Source organism: Berghia stephanieae, chromosome 9, assembly GCF_034508935.2.
Source record: "Berghia stephanieae isolate SIO BIC M18660-M18661 chromosome 9, UCSD_Bste_1.3, whole genome shotgun sequence".
In the NCBI taxonomy this organism is placed as follows: Eukaryota; Metazoa; Mollusca; class Gastropoda; order Nudibranchia; family Aeolidiidae; genus Berghia; species Berghia stephanieae.
The window spans coordinates 28329878-28356654 of record NC_088368.1 but is presented as its reverse complement, the minus strand read 5'-3'; the positions used below and the strand labels follow the sequence as shown (position 1 = coordinate 28356654).

Sequence of the window (26777 nt, the reverse complement as noted above, 5' to 3'; positions counted from 1 at the left end):
TAGCAATTGCTATCCTATGGATAGGATGCTAATCTGTTGCAAAGTACTTTCCACCAGCTACCCATTCACTGCTGCTAAGATCAGGGGGGAAGGGGTCAGGAAAAATCTCAGACTTCACCTGGGGCCGACCTCAGTCCCTTTCCATGTGAAGTCATTGCTCTACTAACTGAGGTAACAGGACCCCTCATAAGCTCTAAGCTCTATATCTATCTGAAATCATTTGACCACTTCAACATTTTTTTTTCTTTTTTGTTGTTGTTAAATTGCCATAAATATCAAGAAGATGTGTGGAATAGAGTGATAGAATGTGTGCTTTGGTGTTTAATGGGGTTGATCGGTATATTCATATTTTCTATTTTTACTTGTCACTGGTCAGTTGGCAGACATGGGGATTTTTTCTAAGGAACACCATTTTTAATTATATAAATTGTAGTGTTATCCATTTCTTCTTCTTCTTCTCATGTACTGACTTCCTGACTAAAATTGTATCAGTCCTGATGGTTTTCCTCGGATCCACGGAAATCCGCGATTTTGGAGTCCAGAGGAGGAATTTTCTCTTTTTAAAAATTACATTTTCTCAAAACAATTTTTAGCAATGAGAGAGTTGATGTGTGGTGGAGCACACAGGTGCAGTTTCCCACTCTCCAGAAGTTAGCTAGATTATCAATGCAGAGCTGCCAACCTACCGCAAAAAATGCGGAATTTTGCGCATTTTCAGCGATTGTACGCTTGTACGCATTTCCCCCAAGATTGTACCCATTTTCAGTGTACAGAGTCACTTCAGTTTTCTTTAGTTGTAATAGCCCGGATGCTCGTATCGCTGTTATATTAAGCTTGCTGGTTCGTTCAAAATTGTACTCCTATTGATTTAGTCCGATATCATGAAATCGAATATTCATCGTTAGCCCGGAAGTCCGTTTCAAGCTTTTACTTTTAGATGTGACTTTATGTAAGTATACCTTCCTCTTACTTTCAAAATGGTTAGCTTCCGTCGATTTCAGGATTGTAGCCATTTTTATGAAGTCTCCCACTGTACACATTCTCATCAGATGGGGTTGGCAGCTCTGTCAATGATTGTCTATCATCTCAATTGCTCTAAAAGTGGGGTTTAGTGTAGCAATGACTATCCCGCACAAATCTTTGGGCCTCTTTTTCGCTCACGAAGTTCCCAAATTCGCGACAAAATATGGGACGAAGCCGTTCCGTACATGCTATTTTAAAAAATTAATTACGACGCTGTTTATTGATGAATATGACTGAAAGTTGGCACACAGTTAGAAAAGAGGTCATTTTAGATTATGTCAAGCGACAAAACTCGATTACCAGAAGACCGTTAAAAATAGATTTTTACTCCTTGCAGTACAATATTTCTAAAACTACAGAGAGAAGAGATTTTGTCGCTCATAAGGTTATATATGCACATTTCTTCTATTTATATTTCAAATTTCATTGGATTATGATAAGTACTTTTCCCGTATTCTCATAAAACATCAACCCAATTTGCATTTCAATAAGTGAAAATATGGAGACGACCATTTTGCTCCCCCATCGCGCGACATGAAAATGATGTGAGCGAGGCAAGGCTGCCAGATGGACAGACTTTAACCTGACCAAATTCGACTTCAAAAGTGGCTAAATAGAAAATCATATGACTTGCACTATTAAGACTGGCCCACTTAAAATGAACTTAATTTTAACAAACATAAAATTGAATAGACTAGGATAAATGTCACTGAGACAAAAATAGCTGAATAAAATTTAATAAAAGAAACAAAATTATATATTTGGTCTCACACGTGGCCATCTGGCAACCTTGTTTGCGATGACTGATGACACAAATCCTCGCGCTTTTTTAAAATTAAGGTATTGTTTCATTGTTATGTCATAGGGATAGTAAACACATTCTCTCTGTCTCTCTCTCTCTCTCTCTCTCTCTCTCTCTCTCTCTCTCTCTCTCTCTCTCTCTCTCTCTCTCTCTCTCTCTCTCTCTCTCAAATAAATATAACATAAGCCATGGTCTCACGGGACTGATTGATAATAATTTAGCAGGCATTTTTCATGTCATTTATATGGGTTGTAGACACAAAATTACACTTCGGAAAAGTTCCAAATGATCAATATTATGTATATTTTAAAACAAAATTATAGATCCTAGCCATACAGCTCTAAAACTATACAAGTTAGAACTCTTCTGGTGTCTTCATCATATTTTCTGATAATTTTGCCATAAAATTGCCAAGTTTTAATCTCTAATTCCATGTATTAAACGAGATACGGCCACAAGCCAGAATAAAACGCAGAAAAAGCGTCCCATATTTTCCGTATTTTTTTCTCTTTGTGAGTCATCCAAATAGATGACACATTTGAAACTGCATAACTTTGTTATATATTAATGGATTTTCAAAATTCAAAAAGAGATAGGGCTTTGATTTGAGAGTAGTATTTCCTACAAAAATAGAAAACAAAAATTTTCATAGTCATTGCTACTTAGTGCAGTAAAAATGGGGCTTAAAGGCAATCGTTCAACATTTTCCTACTTTTTCACTTTTGTCACCATCAGCACTGTTGTATTTTCAAAGGAAAGTAAGCAAATATATTTAGTTTGTATAAAAGTTGTACAGTAATTGTAATTTTATCAGTGTAAGATGAAGGCAAACTGGGTGGGGTTCCTACCTCCCATAGCGGGCAGGGAAGTACTTGCTGCGTCTTATATCCCCTATATCTGTTTTCCAACTTGCTTTCTGTCTTTGTCTTGGAATGAGATTACTTGGTTTTGTCCTGGCCGTGGCCTGAGTCCTAGCTGGGAGGGAAACAGTCAAATGCATAGTTATTGTTTTGGGAGATGATATTTTTTTTCCTTGTAAATCATCTCTCTGTTATGTATTATTATGTTTGTTATTTTTAATGTATAATGTAAGCATTTGAGTGTATTCCTCTTTGTTGGATTTTGTGCTTGTGTCCGGATGAGACTTATAGGTGTGGGTGGTTGGATGGGAGCATCACCCTTGAATCATATACCTATGATGTTCGCATGGGTGTACGATCCGATAGTGATGTCGTTTCTTCTTCTCTTTACTAGCCTATCCTGCTTCTTTGGTTTGTGATTGTATTTTTGACAGGGGATATTTTTTTTTCTGTAAATCTTCTGCCTGTTTGTTCTTGGTTATTTATAATTTAGGCGGGTGGTTGGATGGGAGCATCACCCTTGAATCATATACCTATGGTGTTCTCATGGGTGTACGATCCGATAGTGATGTCGTTTCTTCTTCTCTTTACTAGCCTATCCTGCTTCTTTGGTTTGTGATTGTATTTTTGACAGGGGATATTTTTTTTCTGTAAATCCTCTGCCTGTTTGTTCTTGGTTATTTATAATTTAGCTTATGATATCTTTAGGTTATAATTTTGATTGACATTAGTACTATTTTTGTTAGATTGCTTGTTTTTTTTGTTTCAGCGGTCTCTCATATAACCTCAATTGTGTTGGAAGAGACCTAAAGCAACAAACAAACAAAAAAAAATTTATAATTTAGCTTATGATATCTTTAGGTTATGATTTTGATTTACATTTGTACTATTTTTGTTAGATTGCTTGTTTTTTTGTTTCAGCGGTCTCTCATATAACCTCAATTGTGTTGGAAGAGACCTAAAGCAACAAACAAAAAAAAAAGATTTATAGGTTATCTCAAACTAAGTACATTGATTGTTTGCTCTGCATCTGATCCCTATTTGTCCCCAGTGCCCGTTTGTCTTCCTTTCTCTTGGGTGCTTTAATTGTAATTCTAGAACTTTTTACTATCCCATTTTCTTCCTTTTTACTGGCGCTGATATAACCTAAATGTGTTGCAAGCGCCGTAAAACCCTTAAAGACAAAAACAAACAACAAGAAGGCAAATAACATGGAGAAGAGTTAAAGAAGCTGAAATGCATAGAAGTGATAAGACATGGAACGAGATAAAAAAGTTAGCTCAAGATAGAGAGGGATGGAAGCTGTTTGTCTGTGGCCTACACCCTGACCCAGGGTGAAAAAGGCAATGATGGTGATGATGAAGGAGGCAAATAAGGCTTGTTTAGCATTTCTCCTACTTGGAAGGTCAGAGGCTGTTCCTTCCCTCGTTCCTCTCTGCTTCCTGGGTGGGGTTCCATAGTGGGCAGAGAGGTACACACTGTGTCTTCTATCCCCCTATATCTGTTTTCCAGCATGTTTTCTTTCTTTGTCTTGGAATAATATTACTTGGTTTTGTCCTGGCCCTGGCTGGGAGGGAAACAGTCAAATTTATAGTTTTGGGAGATGATATTTTTTTCCTTGTAAATCATCTCTCTGTTATGTACTGTATTATTTTTCCTTTTACTTATGTATGATTTGTAAACAATTGAGTGTGTTCCTCTTGGCGGGGACCTGTGCTTATGTCTGGATGAGACATTTAGTGATCTCAAACACTGATAGTGTGCTCTTGGAATCTACATCTGTTACCTATTTGATCCAATTCCCCTTTGTCTTGCCTTATTCTTGGATGCTTTAGTTGTAATGATAGAACTTTTTACTACCCCATTTTCTTCCTTTTTACTAGCGCTGCTATTACCTAAATGTGTTGTAAGCACTGTAAAACCCTTAAAAACAAGTAAACAAACAACCACTCTACGTCTACAATTCTCTGCCAGGCTGTTTTTTTATTTAGGGCAGCCATGCTTTTTTTATCATGACAGGGGCCCACTGTAAGTCTCGGGCAACAGCACAGTCCCCAACCTTGATGTGCGCATGAATTGCTGTCCATCTGCTTATGAACTGTCATTCCCTTTTATCCCATATTGTTTTCATTAAAAAAAACAAAAAAGAGCAGATGAAAGTGAACAATGATTGTAGTGGATGTAAGTAAAAATGGATCAACTCTATTTTCCTGTATATAAATCTTTTTCTTTCAAATATTTATGTGTGATGTATTTATGAATCATTATGCATTTTATGAATATGATTACTATTCATTTATTTCTTTCAGATATTTTTTTTTTTTTTTTGGTCATTGATCACCCATCCTTGATCCTGTTGAAAATGTAAATTTTATGCATCTTGCTAATGAACCATTTTTTTTTTTTTGGACACTGCCATGCTAATAAATGAGATATAGATTTATTATGATTGTTACTATTGTTAATATTATTATTATTATTATTATTATTATTATTAAAATTATTATTATTATTATTATTATTATTATTATTATTATTATTATTATTATTGTTATTATTATTATTATTATTATTATTATTATTATTATTATTATTATTGTTATTATTATCATTATTAATATTATTATTATTATTATTATTATTATTAATATTATTATTATTATTATTATTATTATTATTATTATTATTATTATTATTTTGTGAATAAATCATTGCTTACAGATATTGATGATTTTTACATTGAATAAATGAAGTATCTATAAATAAATAAAATTATAGAAGTGAAAGCCGTCTTATTCATAATTATGATTTAGTGCTCCTTTAAGTGATGTAATTTGTTCAATTCATGGGAAGAAAAAAAACTATTAAAATATAAATGCCCTTTGTGAATCGTTTCTTTTCCTTTAGCAAATATAACGTATTGACAAAGACGAGTAAATTTGTCAGCAATAGGATTTATAGAAATATCAAAGTATCATGCTGTTCGCTGTTTTACGATCTTTGAGCTTCAAAATCTTTCATCCATAGAATATTCAATTTGTATTTGATGTGTAATTCTACAAATAACAATAACCTACTTATCGTAAAACTTATGTATAAAAGTGAAAAATATTAAAGCAGGCACTGGTGGAAGATAAACATATGAAAAGGTGATTTTTTAATTTTTTGGTTTATTTTTTTTGTGGCCCTGCATTATTCACACCTTTTCATTTTCAGAGAACTTATGTATTAATAAATGTTAATTGGTAATGAATGTATGACTTTGATATGATGGTTGGCTCTTATATTGTCATATAAAAATGGTAATAATAATAACATTGGTCTTTGTTACCCTAGATTCTGTTATTTACTGCTTTGAAGAACTTGAACTTGAAATTCGTCTTAGACGACTTCAAATTTTACCATACCTCAAAAATGTTATACATGCCTTTTTCTTTTTCTTTTTTTTTTTTTTTTTTTTTTTCTGAAGTAGAGAAATACTCGGAATGCCAAAACTTACGGGTCATGCGGGGTGATAACATCGGAAGACCACATCACGTTGGCTCTCTGGGTTGGGTCTGTTGTCCTCCCACTCCCATAGTGGGCAGGGGGGTACATACTGTGTCTTCTATCCCCTTATATCTGTTTTCCAACATGCTTTCTGTCTTTGTCTTGGAATGAGATTACTTGGTTTTGTCTTGGCCCTGGTCGGAGTCCCTGCTGGGAGGGAAACAGTCAAATGCATAGTTATTGTTTTGGGAGATGATATTTTTTTCCTTGTAAATCATCTCTCTGTTATGTATCATAATATTTATTTTTAATGTATAATGTAAGCATTTGAGTGTATTCCTCTTTGTTGGATTGTGTGCTTTTGTCCGGATGAGACGTATAGGTGATCTCAAACTAAGTACACTGGTGGTATGCTCTTGGAATCTACATCTAATTCCTATTTGTTCCCAGTTCCCCTTTGTCTTACTTTCTCGTGGGTGCTTTAATTGTAATTCTAGAACTTTTTACTATCCCATTTTCTTCCTTTTTACTGGCGCTGATATAACCTAAATGTGTTGCAAGCGCCGTAAAACCCTTAAAAACAAATAAAACAAACAAATTGTCCTCCCAGAATGGTCAGGTAGGCGCTTTCTGTGTCTTCTATACCCCTATATCAGTGATCTTTAAGTATGCATTTGAGTGTATGTATTCCTCTTAGTGGGATTTTGTGCTTGTGTCTGGATGAGACTTTTGGGTGATCTCAAACTAAGCGCACCGGTAGTGTGCTCTTGGAATCTACATCTGTTCTTTATTTGAACCAATTCCCCTTTGTCTTACTTTTTCTCGTCTACTTTTAATTGTAATTTTTATAATTATTTTTTACAATTCCATTTTCTTTGTTTTTTTACTGGTGCTGGAATGATCTAAATTTGTTACAAGCGCTGTAAAACCCTTAAAAACAGACAAATCAAAACATACAAACCAATTAGTCAGCTTTTGATCATACATGTGGTGACAATTTCAAATTTGATTCATAATCATTTAAAAAGAAAAATTAAATTTAAAGGTATTTTAATGGAAAAAGAAATGATTGTTTATTTGGTGATGATTGTTTATTTGGTGATATTTATTTGGTCGACCCACATTATAATCTTGGATAGAATTACCGTTCAGTTTTTAATTTCAGTGTTCAGTTATTGAATTTTTTATACTACATGGGTCGGACATGTCATGATGAGCCTATCCTGATTGGCTATTGCATAGTGATTGACAATTCAATAATAAGCTATGCTTTTGCTTTGTCACTTTAGACTAAAAGCCCTCCCATGATGGGTCAGGGTGGTCACTCTTTTGAACCTCCTTTGTTTAACTTTTTCTTAGGTGCTTTTTATTGTACATATAATATATCCCTATTTCTTTTTTTGACTCTCCCGTTATCTTCCTATTTACTGGTGCTGAAATGACATTAAATAGCATATGCCGTAATGATCCTCAAAACTGACAAATGTCAAATGTGAATACTAAGCTGCTAGAAGCGATGGGCCGTTAAAAGTAAAAGCATCAGGTTCATCATGACATAGGGCTCCTGATTGCTCAGTTGGTAGAGCACTCACATCACATAGAAAGAGACATAAGTTTGATCCCAGGTGAAGTTGAGATTTTATTCTGACTCCCCTGTATGTTAGTTTTTTGTGGGAAATATTTTGCAAAAGACTTAGTGTCCTTTCAAAAGGGTAATAAGTAATTGCTATTGTCCACTTCACGCTACAGAAACTGGGATAAACTCCAACTCCGTGGGTCTTATAATAGCTCTGAATATAGTAATAGTAATAGGTCACTTACTTATGTACCTTTAGTGTTCTTTGTCTTAATATGATATGTACAGAGGTAGATAAGTATACTGTACCTTAAAAACTTGGACACAACAGATAAGGATGGATACCTGGTGTTATTGTGGTTGATTACAAAACTCTTTTGACTACTTGGATCGGAATGTTTTGGGTCTTTATTGAATTTTTCATTTGTATTGCATGTAGTTCATGTCAGATAGCATGTCAAAGCTGGCAGCAATGCCCAAGCTCTGGCAATATTAATCGTATACAGTGCAGCACATATTCCTCGTCCTTGCTTGTAGAAAAATATTTAAGACGTACAAAGGAAACTGGGAAATGTATAAATTTTAGATATTAAGATTTGTACGAGGAATAGGAATCTGTGTAAAACAAGGGATAAGAGGATGAGGAATGTATATTGCATTATAATTATAATTAATGTAGCTCTTTCAATCTGTTTTACCTCCCTGATTCAACATTTCCCTTTGATACATTATATTTATGTGTGATTTTATTCTATATATCATTCATGTTAAATGTATTTATATTACTAAAGCGCACAACTCTTATGCTAACAATTTGTGAATTTTGTTTGACTGTGTGTTCTGTGACTCCCATGGTGAGCAGGTTGGTCTTTTGCTGTGTCTTCTATCCTCTATATGTGTTAGTGCATGACATAATCAGTTGCAAGGTGAAAAGTTTGGATTTGCATTGTTTTTTTTTTCATTTTCTGAAATAATATACTCCCCAGAGCATTCTAATTTTTATTTGGAGTAAATCGGATGATTTTTCATGAAGTTATGGCCAGATGTATGGGAAAGGTATCCAAGAACTTTTCTCAAATTTCATACTTTTTCATCTTGACTAGCTGTAAAAAATATTTGGAAGTGAAATTAAGTTTAAATATTTCCTAAAGATATACAAAAAGGGTTGATTTAATCATTTATCACAAGAATTCTTTTTTGATAAAATTTGAGCTTTTAACTAAACTTGGCAATATTTCAGTTCATACCTTTTCACCAACCGACTGATTATGTCATTCACTGTAACATATCTGTTTTCCCTTTCCATGTTGCTCTCCATCTTTGATCGGGATTGGGATTGTTTGTTTGTTTTCTTGCTTCTGGCTGGGATTCTTAGATGAAGGGAGATAGTCAAATGTACTTTAGTATCTTTTCTTTTTTGAAGGTCAGATCGATGGCCCGTTGATCAAACCTCTGAAATAGCCTCTTTGCGATACTATACTTCAGAGGTTTGATCAACGGGCCATCAATATTTCTTTTCCTTGTAAATCATGTTTCTGGTATGTACTTTTATAATTATTAGTTTTGAATATACTGTAGTTTGTAAACATTTGAATGATCCATCATTACTTGCGCCTGGATGGGACTTTTAGGTCATGTCAAAATAGATCATGGAATATTCTGTTCCCTATTTAAACCAGTCTTCTTTGTCTTGCTTTTTCTTGGGTGCTTTTAACTTTAGACCTACTGGGTGAGGTTCTTGACCTCCCCTAGTGGGTAGGGAGGTCACTTACTGTATTTTCTATATCCCTGTATCTGTTTTCCAACTTGCTTTCTCTCTTTGTCTTGGAATGAGATTACTTGGTTTTGTCCTTTCCCTTGTCAAGAGTCCTTGACAATGGAGGTAAACAGTCAAATTTATTTATTACGTTTTGGGAGATGATATTATTTTCCTTGTAAATCCTCTGCTATGTATTGCTATATTTGTTGTTTTAATGTAAGCATTTGAGAGTATTCCTTTGAGTGGGATCCTGTGCTTGTGGTTGGATGAGACTTATAGATGATCTCAAACTAAGTACACCGATGGTGTGCTCTTCGAATCTACATCTGTTCCCTATTTGAGCCAATTCCCGTTTGTCTTACTTTTTCTCTATGTTTTTAGTGGTACGAGTATATCTAGAATTTTTTGACTATTCACTTCTCTTCCTTTTTACTGGTGCTGAAATGACCTAAATGCGTCGCAAACATGTTGAAACCCATCAAAATAAACCAACAACTTCAGATCTACAACTTTTCCACTATCATCTTCCTTTTTCTAATGGTGCTGAAACGACTAGTTATATCACGGTTGTGATAATGGGAGATGACTATGATTTTCAAGGGTAACAGTTTCTAAAACATAAGAGTTTCGGATTAAAATTATTTTTAGATAGAGTGTAAAAGTATGTAACTTTTTAAAGTAGTCTGTGTATAATCAATACAAAAGATTTGTGCGACAATTAAGTCTCACCTTACCTCACCTCACCTCATTCTCTTGACCAAAGAAGTTGTAAAGGAGACATGAGAGATGATTTTCCAGATCTGTCCTCAGCTTTCCCCAGTGTTGGGCTGTCCATCCTTTTCCATTATCCACTTAGCATCTTTGTCGGGTTTTCTGACCTTCCGTGTCGTGCAGAGAGGTCACTTGCTGTGTCCTTTCTCCCTTATATATGTTTCTCTTTGTCTTTGTACCGTATTGAGCTCCTTTTTGGTTGTTTTTTTGGGTTTTTTTTTTTTGTGAGAGGGAGGTAGTCAAATGTATTGTTCGTTTTAAAATTTTTTTAGAGAGATGATATTTTTTCCCTTGTAAGTCATCTTTGTGTTATGTACAACCATAGCCGTTTTTAGTTTTGAATATATTATTGTAGTTTGTTAACCTTTGAGCATATCCTTCATAGCAGGATTCTTTGCTTGTGCCTGTCTGAGATTTTTACATTAAAAAATAGGAAGATTGACAGAATTCTCGGGGATCTTGAGCATTTACCTGTATTGTTATCTTGACCCAAATGCCAAAACCATCATCATTATTATTAATATTATTGGTGTTATTATTTTCAACATAATTACTATTGTTTGATATGATCAGAGGTATTACTTTAAAAGTGAATTGTGATGGTGTTTAAAATTAACATTTCATTTGTTTCGTTTTAAAAATTTACCTGTTTAATTTTTTAATTTTTTTTTTTTGGTTGATGTGCAATCGTTCTTATTTTATTCTATGAACGAGACATTTCTTTTAGCGTTTATGGGGAACCAACTGTTGTTTTTTTGATACACACTTTTTTCTGTTGTTATAATAGGAGGATGTCTTTTTGTTTTTTTCCGTAAGATAAAATATATATATTTTTTAATATCAGGCATGAGTCAGTACATTAAGAAAATATATTATAAATACAGACCATGCCGTCTTTAAGCACGCCGCGGACTCAAACATGTAAATGGTTCTTACCGAAATTTTGCTATTTAAACTATATCCTTTAAGCACGATAATTCGGCTTCTGGCATGCTTCATTACAAGACAGCATCTGATTCTGGTTATTATTAATTTTTATTGTTATCCACTAACTTCTATGGACCGGTAAAATAATGGACAGTGATATTGTCCAAAATACTTTGGGAAGGAAGCGACCCCGAGTAAAGGTAGAAGAGTAGGAAATGATGATATGGAATTAGTGACCAAAATACCTCATTGCTCGAAGCTGTTACAAAGCTTTGAACACTAATGGTGTTTTTATGGAATCAACTGGTCTCGCATCTCAAACTAAATTCGAGGCAATTACAAGGCTGTGCAACAGAACATTGTTTCACATCGCAAGCAAAGCTGAATAACTGAATTCTTTTCACCAAAATTAGACAGACATGCTCAACACCAAGATTCTCCCCTATGACAAATTACTCCATGTTTTTTAAACTGATTTTTTTGTTGTTGTTGTTTTTTTAAAATCATTTTACCATAATAAATTATGAAAATAAAAATAGAATTGAAGAAAAAACAAATACAATGACGATGGGTAAAGAAGCAACATCGCACCTAACAAAGGGAAATAGTTCATGAAATTTAATTCATGGAAATATTTGGTTTATGTCTATTCAGATTTAAGCACGTTTCAGCATTAAGCACGCCTAAGCCTCCTCCCGATGACAGTGCATTAAGGCAGCATGTACTGTACTTGTATTTCCCTTATTATTTAATCCTCAACATCATGCATACACTCATTTCAAAAATCAGAAGAAAAAAAATCCAGAAACAAAAATATGGGTAGTAGACACATTTTAGACAGAAAATATGAAGAACAGTAAATGTGAATACTAAGCGGCTAGAATCTGTGGACTGTAAAAAGTAATGTACAAAAATGAATGGAGCAATTTAAAAAAAAAAAAAGAACAAAATATGAAACATGTAAAAGTGTCTTCCTTGAAATATTTTACAAGATTTTTTTCTTGCACCGTGTTCAGTTTTTTCTTTATTTTCGGATACTATTATTACATATAAATATATATATATATATATATATATATGTTTTAGTAAAAGGAGGCTAGAATTTGTAGACTTTTCGCCGTTGTATTTTCCTACTAGATTTGCTGAAAATCTCTTTCTTATCTATCTAGACTTAACATGATGTATTTACAGTTTGAGTTTGACTGTTTTCGTTATTGGATGAAGAAGAATTTTGTGCCCTAAATGTTCCTTGCAGGTGGTTGGATGGGAGCATCACCCTTGAATCATATACCTATGATGTTCGCATGGGTGTACGATCCGATAGTGATGTCGTTTCTTCTTCTCTTTACTAGCCTATCCTGCTTCTTTGGTTTGTGATTGTATTTTTGACAGGGGATATTTTTTTTTCTTGTAAATCTTCTGCCTGTTTGTTCTTGGTTATTTATAATTTAGCTTATGATATCTTTAGGTTATGATTTTGATTTACATATGTACTATTTTTGTTAGATTGCTTGTTTTTTTGTTTCAGCGGTCTCTCATATAACCTCAATTGTGTTGGAAGAGACCTAAAGCAACAAACAAAAAAAATAAATGTTCCTTGTGTAGTATTTTGTAAGAGAGAACGCCATGCAGATTGAAATTCTTTGGAATTATGTGTTTTCATGAGAGACCGATGGTCCATCTGGGTTTTAAGTAATGTATTTATATTTTCATCGTTTTTTTTTTTGTTGGCTGAAAAAGGGTTGCCAAACATTCTGTGTTTGTATTTTGTTCATTTTTGAAGCTGTTATATTCATTTTTATTCTAGCAGCTTAGTATCACACTGTCCACCCCCCCCCCCCCTGGTCTTGGTCCTGGTGGGGATCCTTAGCTGGGAATGAGACAGTCAAATGGATAGTATCCTTTTTTAAAACTTTTTATAGAGATTATATTCTTTTCCTCATAAATCATCTCTTTGTTTTGTACTATTATTATAGTTTATAGTTTTGAATGTATTGTATTTATTTGTAAGCATTTGAGTGTATTCCTCTCTGTGGGGTACTGTGCTGGTATCTGGATAGGAGTTATAGGCAATCTCAAACAAGGCATATTGATACTCGTAGTTTGCTCTTGGAATCTTCCTCTATTCTTTTTTTGGCCAAGTCCCCTTTGTTTTGCATTTTTTCGGATGCTTTTATTGTAAATTTACAAATTTAAAAAAAACAAACTATCCCTTCTTCCCGTTTACTGGCGCAGAAATGATCTAAGGTTGTTGCAAGCGCCATGAAACCCTTAAAAACAATACAAACCCCCTACCCATGGTGGGCATGAGGTGAGGCCGTGTCTTCTATCCCCTTATATCTGTTTTCTGAGTTTCTTTCTGTCTTTGTCTTGCGCGGGTGGTTGGATGGGAGCATCACCCTTGAATCATATACCTATGATGTTCGCATGGGTGTACGATCCGATAGTGATGTCGTTTCTTCTTCTCTTTACTAGCCTATCCTGCTTCTTTGGTTTGTGATTGTATTTTTGACAGGGGATATTTTTTTTCCTGTAAATCCTCTGCCTGTTTGTTCTTGGTTATTTATAATTTAGCTTATGATATCTTTAGGTTATGCTTTTGATTGACATTTGTACTATTTTTGTTAGATTGCTTGTTTTTTTGTTTCAGCGGTCTCTCATATAACCTCAATTGTGTTGGAAGAGACCTAAAGCAACAAACAAACAAAAAAAATCTTTGTCTTGGAATGGGATTACTTAGTTTTTCCCAGCCCTGGCTGGAGTCCTTGACTGGGAGGGAAGCAGTCAAATGTATAGTTATAGTTTTGGGAGATATTTTTTCCTTGTAAATCATCTCTCTTATGTATTGTTAGTGTTAGTTATGTATTCTGTAACATTTGAGTGTGTTCCTCTGAGTGGGATGCTGTACTTGTGTCTGGATGAGACTTTAAGATGATCTCAAACTAAGTACATTGATGGCATGCTCTTGTAATGTACATCTGTTCCCTATTTTAACCAATTCCCATTTGTCTTACTTTTTCTTGGGTACTTTAATTGTAAATCTAGAATATTTTGACTTTCCATTTTCTTACTTTTACTGGCGCTGATATGACCTTAATGTGTTGCAAGCGCCGTAAAACCCTTAAAAACAAAACAAAACAGACCTGAATGGTGGATTATTTGGAATGCTTTATCTTCCACATCTTTTTTTTTTTTTTAACAATGATTATTTTTGATGACGATTTTTCGTTGAGTTAATGTTGTTATGCATTATATGTAATGGGTATTTTTCTCTTTCTTTAAACGTGACCTTTTATACATTATTTTAATATTACACCAGTGAATACAATTGCCTCCTCTCTCTCTCTCCTCTTCTTAATGTTATTTAAATCGATTTTTTCTCATCATTTTCTTGGACTCGACTTTTTATTTAATTGGTTTAAAATAATAAGAATAATAATTACCATTGTTTTGTTATTTGAAATCAAATAAAAACTACTTCTTCAACAGATAGCACAGTTTTCATTGTTTTGATCATTATATTGAATTAAAACTTGATCATTGTTTAATCGTGATGTTGTGGATTCTTTAACTAAATGATCAGTGTTACAGTGCTGTTAATGGTTAAACATCTAAAAACAAACAGAACAAATCAGTCACTCCCATAGTCTCCGACATGGCGGGTTTTTTTTGCAAGCTAAAAACAGCAAGATTTGCGATTAATTTTCCTAAATACCTATAATTAGTTCATGAAAGAGAAAGGTATTTGTTTGTTTTGAAGGGTTTCACGTACAGCGCTCGCAACAAATGTAAGGTCATATCAGCACCAGTAAAAAGGAAGAAAATTTGATAGTAAAAAGTTTTAGAATTACATTTAAAGTACCCAATAAAAAGGAAGACAAAGGGGAATGAGTTAAAATAGGGAGCAGATTGTAGCTTTCATGAACCTCCTATCCTGGGTGGGGATCCTGACCTCCCATAGCGGGCAGGGAGGCACACACTGTGTCTTCTATCCCCTTATATCTGTTTTCCAACATGCTTTCTGTCTTTGTCTTTGAATGAGATTACTTGTTTTTTTTCCTGGCCCTGGTCGGAATCCTGGCTGGGAGGGAAACAGTCAAATGCATAGTTATTGTTTTGGGAGATGATATTTTTTTCCTTGTAAATCATCTCTCTGTTATGCATTAGTATATTTGTTATTTTTAATGTATAATGTAAGCATTTTAGTGTGTTCCTCTTTGTTGGATTTTGTTCTTGTGTCCGGATGAGACTTATAGGTGATTTCAAACTAAGTACATTGGTGATTTGCTCTTGGAATCTACATCTGATCCCTATTTGTTCCCAGTTCCCCTATGTCTTACTTTCTCAAATGTAAAACAAAAATAATATGAGATGATTTATGAGACAAAAAATATCATCTCTCAAAACTATACATTTGACTGTTTCCCTCCCAGCCAGGGTCAGGACAAAACCAAGTAATCTCATTCCAAGCCAAAGACAGAAAGCTCTTGGAATCTTCATTTCTTCCCTATTTGAACCAATTCCCCTTTGTCGTACTTTTTCTAAGGTGCTTTAATGTAACTCTAGAACTTTTAACTGTATCCCATTTTCTTTCTTTTTACTGGCGCTGATATGACCTAAATGTGTTGCAATTATTGAGGCTGAATCGATGTCGTCAAAGACAAGATGACCCCCCCCCCCCCAATAATATATAAACAACCCCCCCCCCCCCCCCACAAAAAAAAAAAAACCAAACAAAACCCAAAACAAAACTCCCCAACAAAAACAAACAAAATCCAAAGCATAAAATCGGGGATATAAGATGCAGAAGGTGATCCCCCAAGAAAAGGACAGAGAGCCACTAAACAGTTTATCAGTGCATGTCCACAATCCAAAGTCCTATTGAATCCAAGATACCGCCCAAAACTGGTATTATGTCGGGATAATGTGGACACCAAAATAAAAAAAATTAATAATTTTTTTGAGTTGTGAAATATCATTATCATAAGAACCAGATTTCCGTTACTTGATAGTGCCAGAAATTTGTCAAGAGGAGTTGTATGTTTTTTTATTTCTTCCTTTCTCAGAAATTCTATTTTACTTTATTGATTGTTATGACTATTGATAAACATACCTCTTTCCCTGATTTTTGGGCAGTTTTCCTCCTTTTAAAAATTTTCCTCTGGCAGCTATGAATATGGATTTTAGCACTCATGAAAATGTATTCAGATCCCTCAAAAACACATGTATATACATGTACATCAAGTTAACCCACCCTATTTCCATGATTTTGACCATAACGTCAATCTTCAACAATCATTATCTAAACGAAAATAATCCCTTTTAATACCGTTTTGAGACTGTAAGCCACAAATGTTAAACGCAAATTCCAGATTGACACGTGTAAAAGATTTATTTTGACCATAGACACAAGAGACTATAACATCGTTAAATCAATATTGGAATGCCAAAGAGTATAAGGACGATAAGTGTTTTAGAAGCTGTTTGTTTTTGATGATACAAAACAAAGCAATCAAACAATCATTGGACGGCAATAATGATTACGGGATAGACTGTATCAACTCATTATTATCATTCTAAACATTTCTCATTCATTGTGATATAGTTATCATGGTAATGACAAAGCAGTGAAAAAAAACATAGTTCATCGTTCCGAAATTAAAAATACAAATAATTTTCAACACTTTTTTAATTCAATTACAGAAATACTGTCTCAATTCAGTTATAAAAACTGGTAAAATAAACATGAGTTTAAGGCATTCCCATAGTGTTTAGCTATTTTTAAAAAATCACACAATTAAAAGAAATTTGAGTCGCATATTTTGAATTATTTTTAGCACAATTTTTTTTTCATCTCAAACATGGTTGTGAAATCGAAATTTCATTTAATAATAATCTATTCAGGAAATTTCGATGTGATCTCCAGTGAGCAAGTTTTAAATAATAATTGTACCTTAAACATAGCAATTATAGCTCTAAACCATGAACAGTTGCTGTGTGCTCTGTGTTACGATCAAGAGGCCCCCGTGTCAGGATTCATCATTCATCAAAACTCGCAAACACTAGGTCACATTCAATTGCCTTCTTACAAGACATGGAAGAATGTGTGACAACATGAAAAAACAAAGACAAAGCAAACTAAGAGAATTAGAAGTCTGTTGTCATTGCCCAGTGACAAATCTTAATGGTGACTTTGAGGCTTTTCTCAAAGTAGAGGATAAATTCACCGAATAGGTTGACAAATCCAAACTGGAGGTATAGCCATACGACACAACTAGTGCTCACCATTTAAAAGGAGGTTGCCATTGCATCACTCCATTCCATTGTCATAATCCTCAATCTAAGAAGCTAGGAAGGGATTCTACTAAATAATGATGCATGAAAAGAGTAAAGGGATAGGTTAGACTATCCCCCTTCAAGCAAACTACTGCTTTAATACTGTCTACTACAAGACTAAGAAGCCAAAATGATCTTGTTCAACTGTGATGTAAAAAGCTCTTGACGCATGAAAGCGATCACCCTTGGCTTCAAGATCCTGGCCATTAGAGAAACTTGGTTGGCTGAAAATGATGATAAAAGAGTCTAGCAAACTTCATGAGACTGAAGGCCTCAGTCACTTGCCCACGCTACATAAAAACCCTGTGGGGTGCATAGAATCTGGCAAGTAACAAAACACGAGGACTATTTTGAAACCAGTCACAATTGCCACAATTGATTCAATGAGTTCTGAAACATAAAGTGGAAAAGTGACCAGAAATAAAACCTACTAGACACTTAGAACAAGGTTTTAAGATATATGAGAATTGAGAGGGGTGATAATATGGGGATGAAATATTTCTTTTATGATGTGTCAGTAGTAGATAGATGTAAATGATATAGACATAGCTATATGAATGGATGCAGATACAACGCCATGAATGATGATAAAAGTAAAAGGTGGGTTAGATATCAGAATCCAAAATAAATAAATCAAAGCAAACAAATTCATTTTTATTTTGATTAGCTTGCCAATCGAGAGTATACAAAAATAATCAATACATAATGACAACATAAAAACAATTTCAATATTTCAAGAATTGAAGAGTGTCGGAAAAAAAAAAATCAAATCATAAACACACTAAAACAGATCTAAGTAATTACATTTTCTATTTCATTCTTTAAATTCCCCATGTTGATCATATCCAACAAAAGATATATCAGATTTCTAATATTTGAAAAATATTTAAGGAGTAAATATTTGTTGAACCATATAATATTTATTTATTTATCAAACAGTAAGTACTCTTAAATTAAATACCATTTTGATTGACCAGTGAAGCATGTTTTCAAATTATAGAGTTCCATAATTTTTGTTTGAGTTCAAATATTTATATCAAAGTGAAACGAAGATAAGGGATTCAGGACTTGTAAAGTACTATGGCATTCTAAAACAGCTCAGTGGACCTCAGATAATACTGAGTATCAGTTCTTAAATATAAAAATAAAAAATTAGGATTATTATTTTTATCTTTGAATCCGGCAGCCTCGTTCCAAATCTCTGACAAGCCAAAAAATTAAATCTGTATTTTCTTTGAGTTTGAGAATCTCAATGACCTAAAAGAAATATCATCATTTTATGTTTTTACTACATCTTTCCTTTAAAACAAAAAATGTGGTTAAGTCTTCGTTAACAGATCCTGCAGCAAGCAAAACAAAAAAAGATTTTAATGGATTTTCCTAAAAAATATACCAAAATCTGGAGAAAACTTCCATATTTGGGAATCGGCTAAATTTTAATGTTAAAAAAATAACAATTCTTGATTTCTCCCTAACATATGTACCAATGACAAGGCTGTCAGGGCATCTGTGATCCACTGCAGCATGTCAATATTTACCTGATATCAACAGTGGACGGAGTACTGAGAAATAAAATGCTACAACCAATGGAATAACAACCATGCTCATAAAGTGACTAAAATACCAAACAACATCGATCACAAGCTTGTTGCTTTCAGTCAACAACTGAAATTCTCGTATGACAAAGATTTGACAGTATATTTGACTTAATGAAAAAAAAAAAAAAATTAGCAACCACACAACTGCTCCACCCCCTTTAAAAACTAAAAGCAAAATCAAATACACACACACACACATACACACACACACACACAAACATTCACAAAGACAAAATCAAAATTCCAAGAATTAAAAACAAACAAACAATAAAACTATTGTTTAAAAAAAAAGTTGCGCCTATGTCCTGAAAATGTACCTTAGAATTACATATGCAATATTTGTACATAATCATGTTAAGAAGTTAAACTGTATATAAACATAAATTGATTATTTTAAAAAAGTGATAACTTGTAAGTGTTCACATATCAATAATTAGTAACCACAAGAGAATACGATGAAATCTAATAGTCTACCATTCTTAATTTTACTTTCTGGCCCTGACACTGTCTCAATCCTTTTCTCACTAGACGAGGAGAAATCTTATTATTGGGAATTATCACACGTGACCAATCTCCTTAACCCCCTCCTTACCAATTGTAGGAAAATCCTCATATTCGTTACGATACAACCAACATTTTTCTTGTTCAAATTTCTCTTGTACACCATAAAATTTAAGGAAAATGACCAGTGTGTTGTGGAGCATGTTTTGCTAAAGAAATTTGCAAAATCTTTACTGCTATTGTGTATGAGTGATAAAAAATCTATTTTTGTGTTAGTTGGGTGTGAAGTTTTGGGGAAAATCCTGAAAATGGCTGGTAAGGAGAGGGTTAAAGCAGTATCAACACTGGCAAGGCCAAAATTATAAACCATTAACCTAGCAACAAAACAATATTCAGTCGTGTCTCTCTCATCCGGAACTCCACAATCTGGATGTCTCTATTATCCGGAAAGGTTGCCTGCGGACGGATTTTTTTTCTTCTTCTTTATTTGTACACATTAGGGACTGATTCCATTATCTGGATGTATCTGTAATCCAAACAAAATGCTGGGAACGGAGGTGTTCGGATTGGAGAGATGAGACTGTAGTAAGTATTCCCATTCAATTAATATAACATTTGAAAAAGTCATTAATACTTTGAAGTAACATCTGCTCTTAATTAGAATTTTTTAAAATATGAATAATTCTAAAAATAGTATTCAGCTAAGCAAATCTCTGCAAAAAGTCAAAGTGTGTCCGCATCTCCTAAGCTGGCACTCTTTCATTAATGGTATTTCATAGACACCCAGTCGGCCAAATCACAATCAACAATCTCATTATGAAATCAAATGGGTATATAAATTATGCACAACGAAATTTCTACTCAGTGATCATTACTGACATTTTAAAGTATAGTCACCATAACAAGCATCTCACTCTTAAAAATGGCATACAATATTACAGTGGTGCGAAAACAAACAGTTTCCGCCCAATTCAAAAAAAAATAATTGGTTTAATTCATGATGATCATTATTATTACATAATATGTATATATGTATAATATAAATGTGTGTGAAAGCGTTTTTGTATGTTAAAAAACCCTCAAAGAAACCAAATACACGATTACGAAAAAAACCCCAACAAAACAACAAAACAACAAACATATTTGAATAAATAAATCTAAAATTTATTATCTCCATTAAGCACATTGGATACTATCGATGTATGTCAATGGCCGTAGTGATATTCTACAGACAATGGTTTTGCATCACTAAAACTGTCATTGTAAATTTCAATTCGAACTCAAAATGAATTCTGAATGCTATCCTGCTCTTTAGTGATGTTTGATCCTGGCTGACTTTCTTAGAAAAATAACGGATGCATGGATGAGTTTAATGGAGATAACAAGTTGACAAATTACGCAAGTTGCTCTGTCCACCATAAAATTGTAGATATTCATTTTTAAATGTTTGAGAGAAAAAAAACAAACAAAAACAAACCCACTGACAATAACAGCTGTGGATTGCTATGTTTATCGCTTCCTTTTGTTGACTTGTTTTGTCATCCACGTCACACCCTCCTGTTTGAAAAAGAAAAAGAAGGAAGAAATAAATTATAATGTTGTTACTATTTGCATTAATATATCAAAGCGTTGTTAATTTTATAATTCTGTACAGAAATTGACATTTTTGTCAACTGGATTGAATCATGAATTTTATCCTACACGACAGTGTTCAAATGTTTACATTTTAAAAAATGGACATTTAAACCATGATTAAAAAACATGCACGAGTATCAAAGGACCAAGTTTCTTTGAAATTGAGATACGTTTTTCACCTATATACTTTTATATATCCCACCAGAAACAATATAAAACTTGGTAGTTTCACCTGTTGTCCAATGGTTGCCCTAATAACTGAAGAGCACTCACTTAATATGCGAAAGGACCCGTGTAAATCCCAGATGAAGTCCAGATTTTTACCCAGGACACCCCCCCCCCCCCCCCAATGTATCAAGCACTGATTAATTAGCTGTGTCTGTCATATCCAGATGAAAGCATATTGTAGTAGACCAGTGTCCTATCAAAAGGATATTAAGCAATTGCTATTGTCTGTTTAATGTTGCATAAACCAAGATTAACACCAGTTTTATGGTTTGCATGGCTTTGAAGGACTATTTAAAAGTTTGAATGGATCATTCACATTTTGTCTTTTGGAACCAGATTCTCACATTTTATAACCAATTTTCGTATGACAAACTTGTTTACATAGTTACATAATATGTGAATTTGTGTTGTGTTGAGAGTTACCTTCATGACTTTTTGTCACAGGTTTCGATGCAAACACGAACCTTAGCCTTAATTGGTTCACAGTGAAAGAGATCAGGGACTGATAGGTAAGCATTTGTTTTACCACTCAATGTTTTCTTAGTAAACTGATCATTAGCTTCATAGGGAAGACCAATATTAAGTGAATCAAGGTCAAATCAGTGATATTCCAGGTCTTCATATCCACTTGACATGTCTGTCATCTGCATTTTTTGCCAAATTGGGACCTAAAATTTGCCAAAACATTTGCCGAGAACTAAGAGTTTCAGTAAAAATTAACACGCGATACAGAAAAAAATATATATAAAAGACAATTTATTACATTTAAGGAGGCTACATTATGAATAGCGTTGTTACAAAGATTTTAAAGGATCATTATCCGTAGAGAGTAGCTTCCCTTGGTTTGGGCCCAGGCAAAGCTGCAACATTTCTCAAATTTCGCACTTTTTTTTCGTTATTTTGTTTTCGCTTCTTTTTTTCCCCCCAACATTTGCCACGCGATTTGCCAATTTTCCCAAAATTTGCCACGATTTGCCAATTTTGGGAAATTTGCCAAAATTTGCGGATCGCCCTGATATTTGCGGCTGCAAAAAATGCAGATGACAGACATGTATGGAAATATACCAGACTTTTGAAGGACGACAATTTATAGGGTATCTCTCCAGAAACAAAAAAAGCAGCGGCTGATTGAGCATCAAATAATATATATATGATAAGATATGATTCTGTCGTTTGACCTTTGTACGAGTATTGTTTCATTACTAAGAATAGAACTCTTCTGTTGCTAAATTTACTCTGAGAATTTTTGTTACTTCCTTCCTGGAAAAATGATTCCAGATGATATCAAATAAATTTTTTTTATTCCCTTTCAAATCATCCTCTCTTGTCATGTTTATTATAAATATCTTCATCTATTTGATTGATCAGATACAACTAAAGCTATATCAACCAACACCATTTTCAACATAATATCTATTGACTTATAGATTGACAAGTTCATTTTTGTTTAATGACGGACTCTCAAACAGCGGTGAATTTTTAGTTGGACAACCTATATCTATGCAGCACCGTATTCATGTTTGGAATATAAATAAACTAAATAACTCACTCCAACTCCTTCCCCAGACAAAGCAGAACAAGCCTGTATCTGCCACTCTCTGTCCCGTATATTGTTGAGGTTGAGACCTTCTGAGATTTCACTGGCTGAGGCAGCATTAAGGAGGTCTTGCTTGTTGGCATAGATTAATACAGGAACACCAGCCAGTTTTTCCTCATCTAACAACTCACTCAACTCCTAGAAGGAAAATAAAATAAATGAGATGTAAACCTTCACATCCGCACTGTTCATATCTACAGCGTTTTCTTGTTTTAAAAAAGAATTGGTCTGGTCAATAAAAAATTAAAATAGCATAAAAATGCATTTTAAAAGAGGTTTTAAATAATAATATGCATTTCATTTCAGTGTGAAATAGATTGTTTCATAAATCAATATTTAGAAAGGTACTGTGTAGTTCACTTCATGTACAGATTCACTGGCGAGGAGGACTTTAAAATTATGGTTTTAAAAAATCCAATAGTTGCCAAAATGTAATTACAAATGAAAAACTTCTAACCCCTCCACCTCCACCCCAGATTTTTAAATTTTTTTTTTCCGGATTTTGATTCAATCAGTAAAAGTCTAAAGTCTGGAATGGAGTTCAGCATAAATCATGAATTTTGTTCAATTTGCCTTGCACGCATTGCCCTGCACCTAGAAAAATAACAGGTGAAAATAAATTACTGCTTACGAAAAATAACTGACAGAGCAATCCAACCCTCATTTCGGAAACATTAACACCCATTAGGTACAGGCATCTACTTATTTTCTAATAATACCATTATGACGTACAATGGCATTGAGAAGTGATGGATCAAAAAAAAAAAAAAAGAAAGAAGAAAAAAAGAAGACAAACAATAAGATCTGAAAACTAAGTACTTATAAGTTGAAAAGATTAATTTTGTTTTGAGACAAAAACAGGAACCCAAGTGAAACAAACAGTCTGTCAGCATTCTTGTGGGAAGCATTTATCAAGTATTACAGAGCAACAGCTATGAGTTTTATCCCCAGAGATATTAAACCTGACATACCTCTCCAGTTTCATCGAACCGTTTTCTGTCTGCGCTATCAATTACATAAATCTGTGTTGGATATAAAGTAGTAAAATCGATGAATATAAAATAAAATAATACAACTTGCCTGCCAGAAAGAATAAATTAAAAAGAATTTTAAGTCACCACTAAATTGACTTGAATTGGTAAATTTATCATATCCAGAAAAAATATTATTTAAGAAGTGGATAAAATGTTAACGGTAAGAGATGAAGTGAGTAGGAAAGTGCCAGAAGACAATAGAGAATAAAATCTTCACGGCGGCGATGGGGTTCGAACCCGCGACCTTACTGGTACGACAACTCCGCCTGGCCGGGGAGAGCGTGACTCTACCGTATGAGCTATCCACGATCCCATAAAATGTTAACACAATGATGCTATAATCATAAAATAATAATGCTGAAAATTTATATACCACTGTAACTCAAAACACCAGACTATATAATTGCAAATTACATTGGATTTTACACACACACACACACACACACACACACTATACAATACCAAACACCTATCTTGATTCTCAAACCCATCTACTAAATCAAAACAGTTTAAAGCAAACACTTAACACAAAACAAATTATCTTTCTCACGAATGCTCTGTGCTGTTATCATTAATTGAAATATGATTTTAGCACTAGATGACTCATGGCTCCAAATTAACTAAACAATTGATTTTGAGAGCTTTTCCCAACATGATATAAAATTGTTTTAAAAAATAATTACATTTTTGAAGTCATACAAACTAAAAGCTGTAAAAATTCTCAAACATAATAAGCAAAAAAAACCCAAAAAAACTTACAAGAATGTCTGTATTTTCAAAGTAATTTTTCCAATAAGGTCGTATTTTCCTCTGCCCACCGATATCCCAGACGTTCAATTTGAATCCTGTTGACTGTACTGATTTGATGTTGAAACCCTGTGACAAAAAAAAAAAAAAAGAAAGAGAAAAATTCCAGTTAAATTTCAACTTTCAATTTTTATTGTAAATATTAACTTGAATGAAATCAAAAACAGATAAGATGTGGGACAATTAAAGGAGAAAGCCACGGAAGTATTCCCAGTTGACACGGAAGTATTCCCAGTTGACAATCTAGCCTACTAGTAAAACATGGAGTCAACAACAATAATGATGATAATAATAAATAATAATAACAATAATAATAATAATAATAATAATAATAATAATAATAATAATAATAATAATAAAAACAACAAAAAAGCAAAATTTCTAAGTCAGAGATCAGAGAAAACTGTGAATATCATATAATCTCAAACTAACTTGTGTTGGTGTGATGTGGGTTGGATCTTCTGATGCAAGATTTTTGAGTAGAGTTGTCTTTCCTCCATTGTCCAATCCTAGTAACAAAATTCTGAGCTCAACGTCCTGGCTCTTTTTGAGTTTGCGAAGAATACTTAAGAGACCCTGTGAATGTAAAAGAAAAATGTTGCTTATCTTGACATTTGTCTATAACTATAACTGCTTCATCATTTTATAATGATCAAATCTGGGCTTAGTGGCCACTTTGCTGAGCATCAAAACGAGGTTAAGCATAGGCAACCATTGGCAGAATAAAGAACAATCCACTTGATAAACTAACTTGACACACCTAAGCCTTGTATCAATGTCCATGGCATTGAAATTAAAGAGGATAGTGATGAGCTAAAACTTATATTTTCATATATCCACACCCCAATCAAGGTTATTCTTAACATACTTTTATAATTAAAGTTTATTGATTTTGTTTCTGTTTCACTGATAACAAGGGCTACCTTTTTTTACATCATGACTTTGCCCACTCCTTGAAGCATTTTAATGTTTATCTTCCTCTCAAAATTCTATGCACGAAATGCTGTCAGATGTTTACAGGAAAGTAAACATGAATAATACATACAGAGCTTTGTTGTTAGTCAGAGAGAGAGAGAGAGAGAGAGAGAGAGAGAGAGAGAGAGAGAGAGAGAGAGAGAGAGAGAGAGAGAGAGAGAGAGAGAGGCAGGGGAGAGACATGAGGAGTAGGATTGCGTGAAATGTGAAAGATTTTGTTAGAATCTGATCAAAAATATATATTTAAAAAATTGCCACTAGAGTGTGCGATAATGAATAAAGACATTTTGACATAATTTGAAAAAAAAAACCACAAACATAAACGGAAAGAGGAACAGTAAGAGACAAGGCTAGAGAAACCAAATCATCCCCAAGATTGAGGTGGCAAAGGAATGCGGTGCAGTGACGACCACTCGACCGCAACTTAAAACTGTCGGGCAAATTCAATTCAAGGTAAATTGTAGATTACTTAATCCGGAACAAAAAAAATCGATAAAAAAGGGTTTAAGAGCTTATTTCATGTGGTCAATAATCCTGTAATCAACAAATAATAGAATTCATTTCATTACCATTGTCGCGTCGAGTGAAGATGGCTTGTAGTAACTACGTGTGACGTCATTAATGAATGTGCACAACTGTAATTTTGTTACTTTCGGAAGAAAAATGAGCTCTAAAATTGCGAAGGGAAACCACTCCAATAATTAGTGTGTTTCGAGTGTGGTAAACGTAGTGCTGGGTCGAGTTTGAAACGATCAAATCGAGCGGGTTTTCGATCGAGTCCTCTAAAATCGAGTCGGTTTCGGGCGGGTTTCGAGTCAGTGACGTCATCGAGCAGTGATTCGTTTGAAAAAAAAAAAAC

At 33.8% G+C, this 26777-nt stretch overlaps 1 protein-coding gene across 1 annotated transcript; it reads right to left on the bottom strand.

The window, feature by feature from the left end:
• Nucleotides 1-16580: 16580 nt before the first annotated feature.
• Nucleotides 16581-26558, bottom strand: LOC144979983 (ADP-ribosylation factor-like protein 3). Its single transcript, XM_078927397.1, has 6 exons — nucleotides 26488-26558; nucleotides 25376-25519; nucleotides 24896-25012; nucleotides 24074-24124; nucleotides 23055-23240; nucleotides 16581-21199 (listed from the first exon to the last, which is right to left on the bottom strand). The coding sequence occupies exons 1-6, from the start codon at nucleotides 26488-26490 to the stop codon at nucleotides 21152-21154; spliced, it is 549 nt and encodes a 182-aa protein (XP_078783523.1). The 5' UTR covers nucleotides 26491-26558; the 3' UTR covers nucleotides 16581-21151.
• Nucleotides 26559-26777: the final 219 nt, after the last annotated feature.

What these genes read in the sequence shown, in the direction of transcription:
- LOC144979983 (XM_078927397.1), bottom strand. An exon ending in TTGAAAATACAGACATTCTT is followed by an intron (nt 24,125 to 24,895) that starts GTAAGTTTTTTT and finishes TATCCAACACAG; the next exon opens with ATTTATGTAATTGATAGCGC. An exon ending in TGTCTGGGGAAGGAGTTGGA is followed by an intron (nt 21,200 to 23,054) that starts GTGAGTTATTTA and finishes TTTTTCAAACAG; the next exon opens with GAGGGTGTGACGTGGATGAC.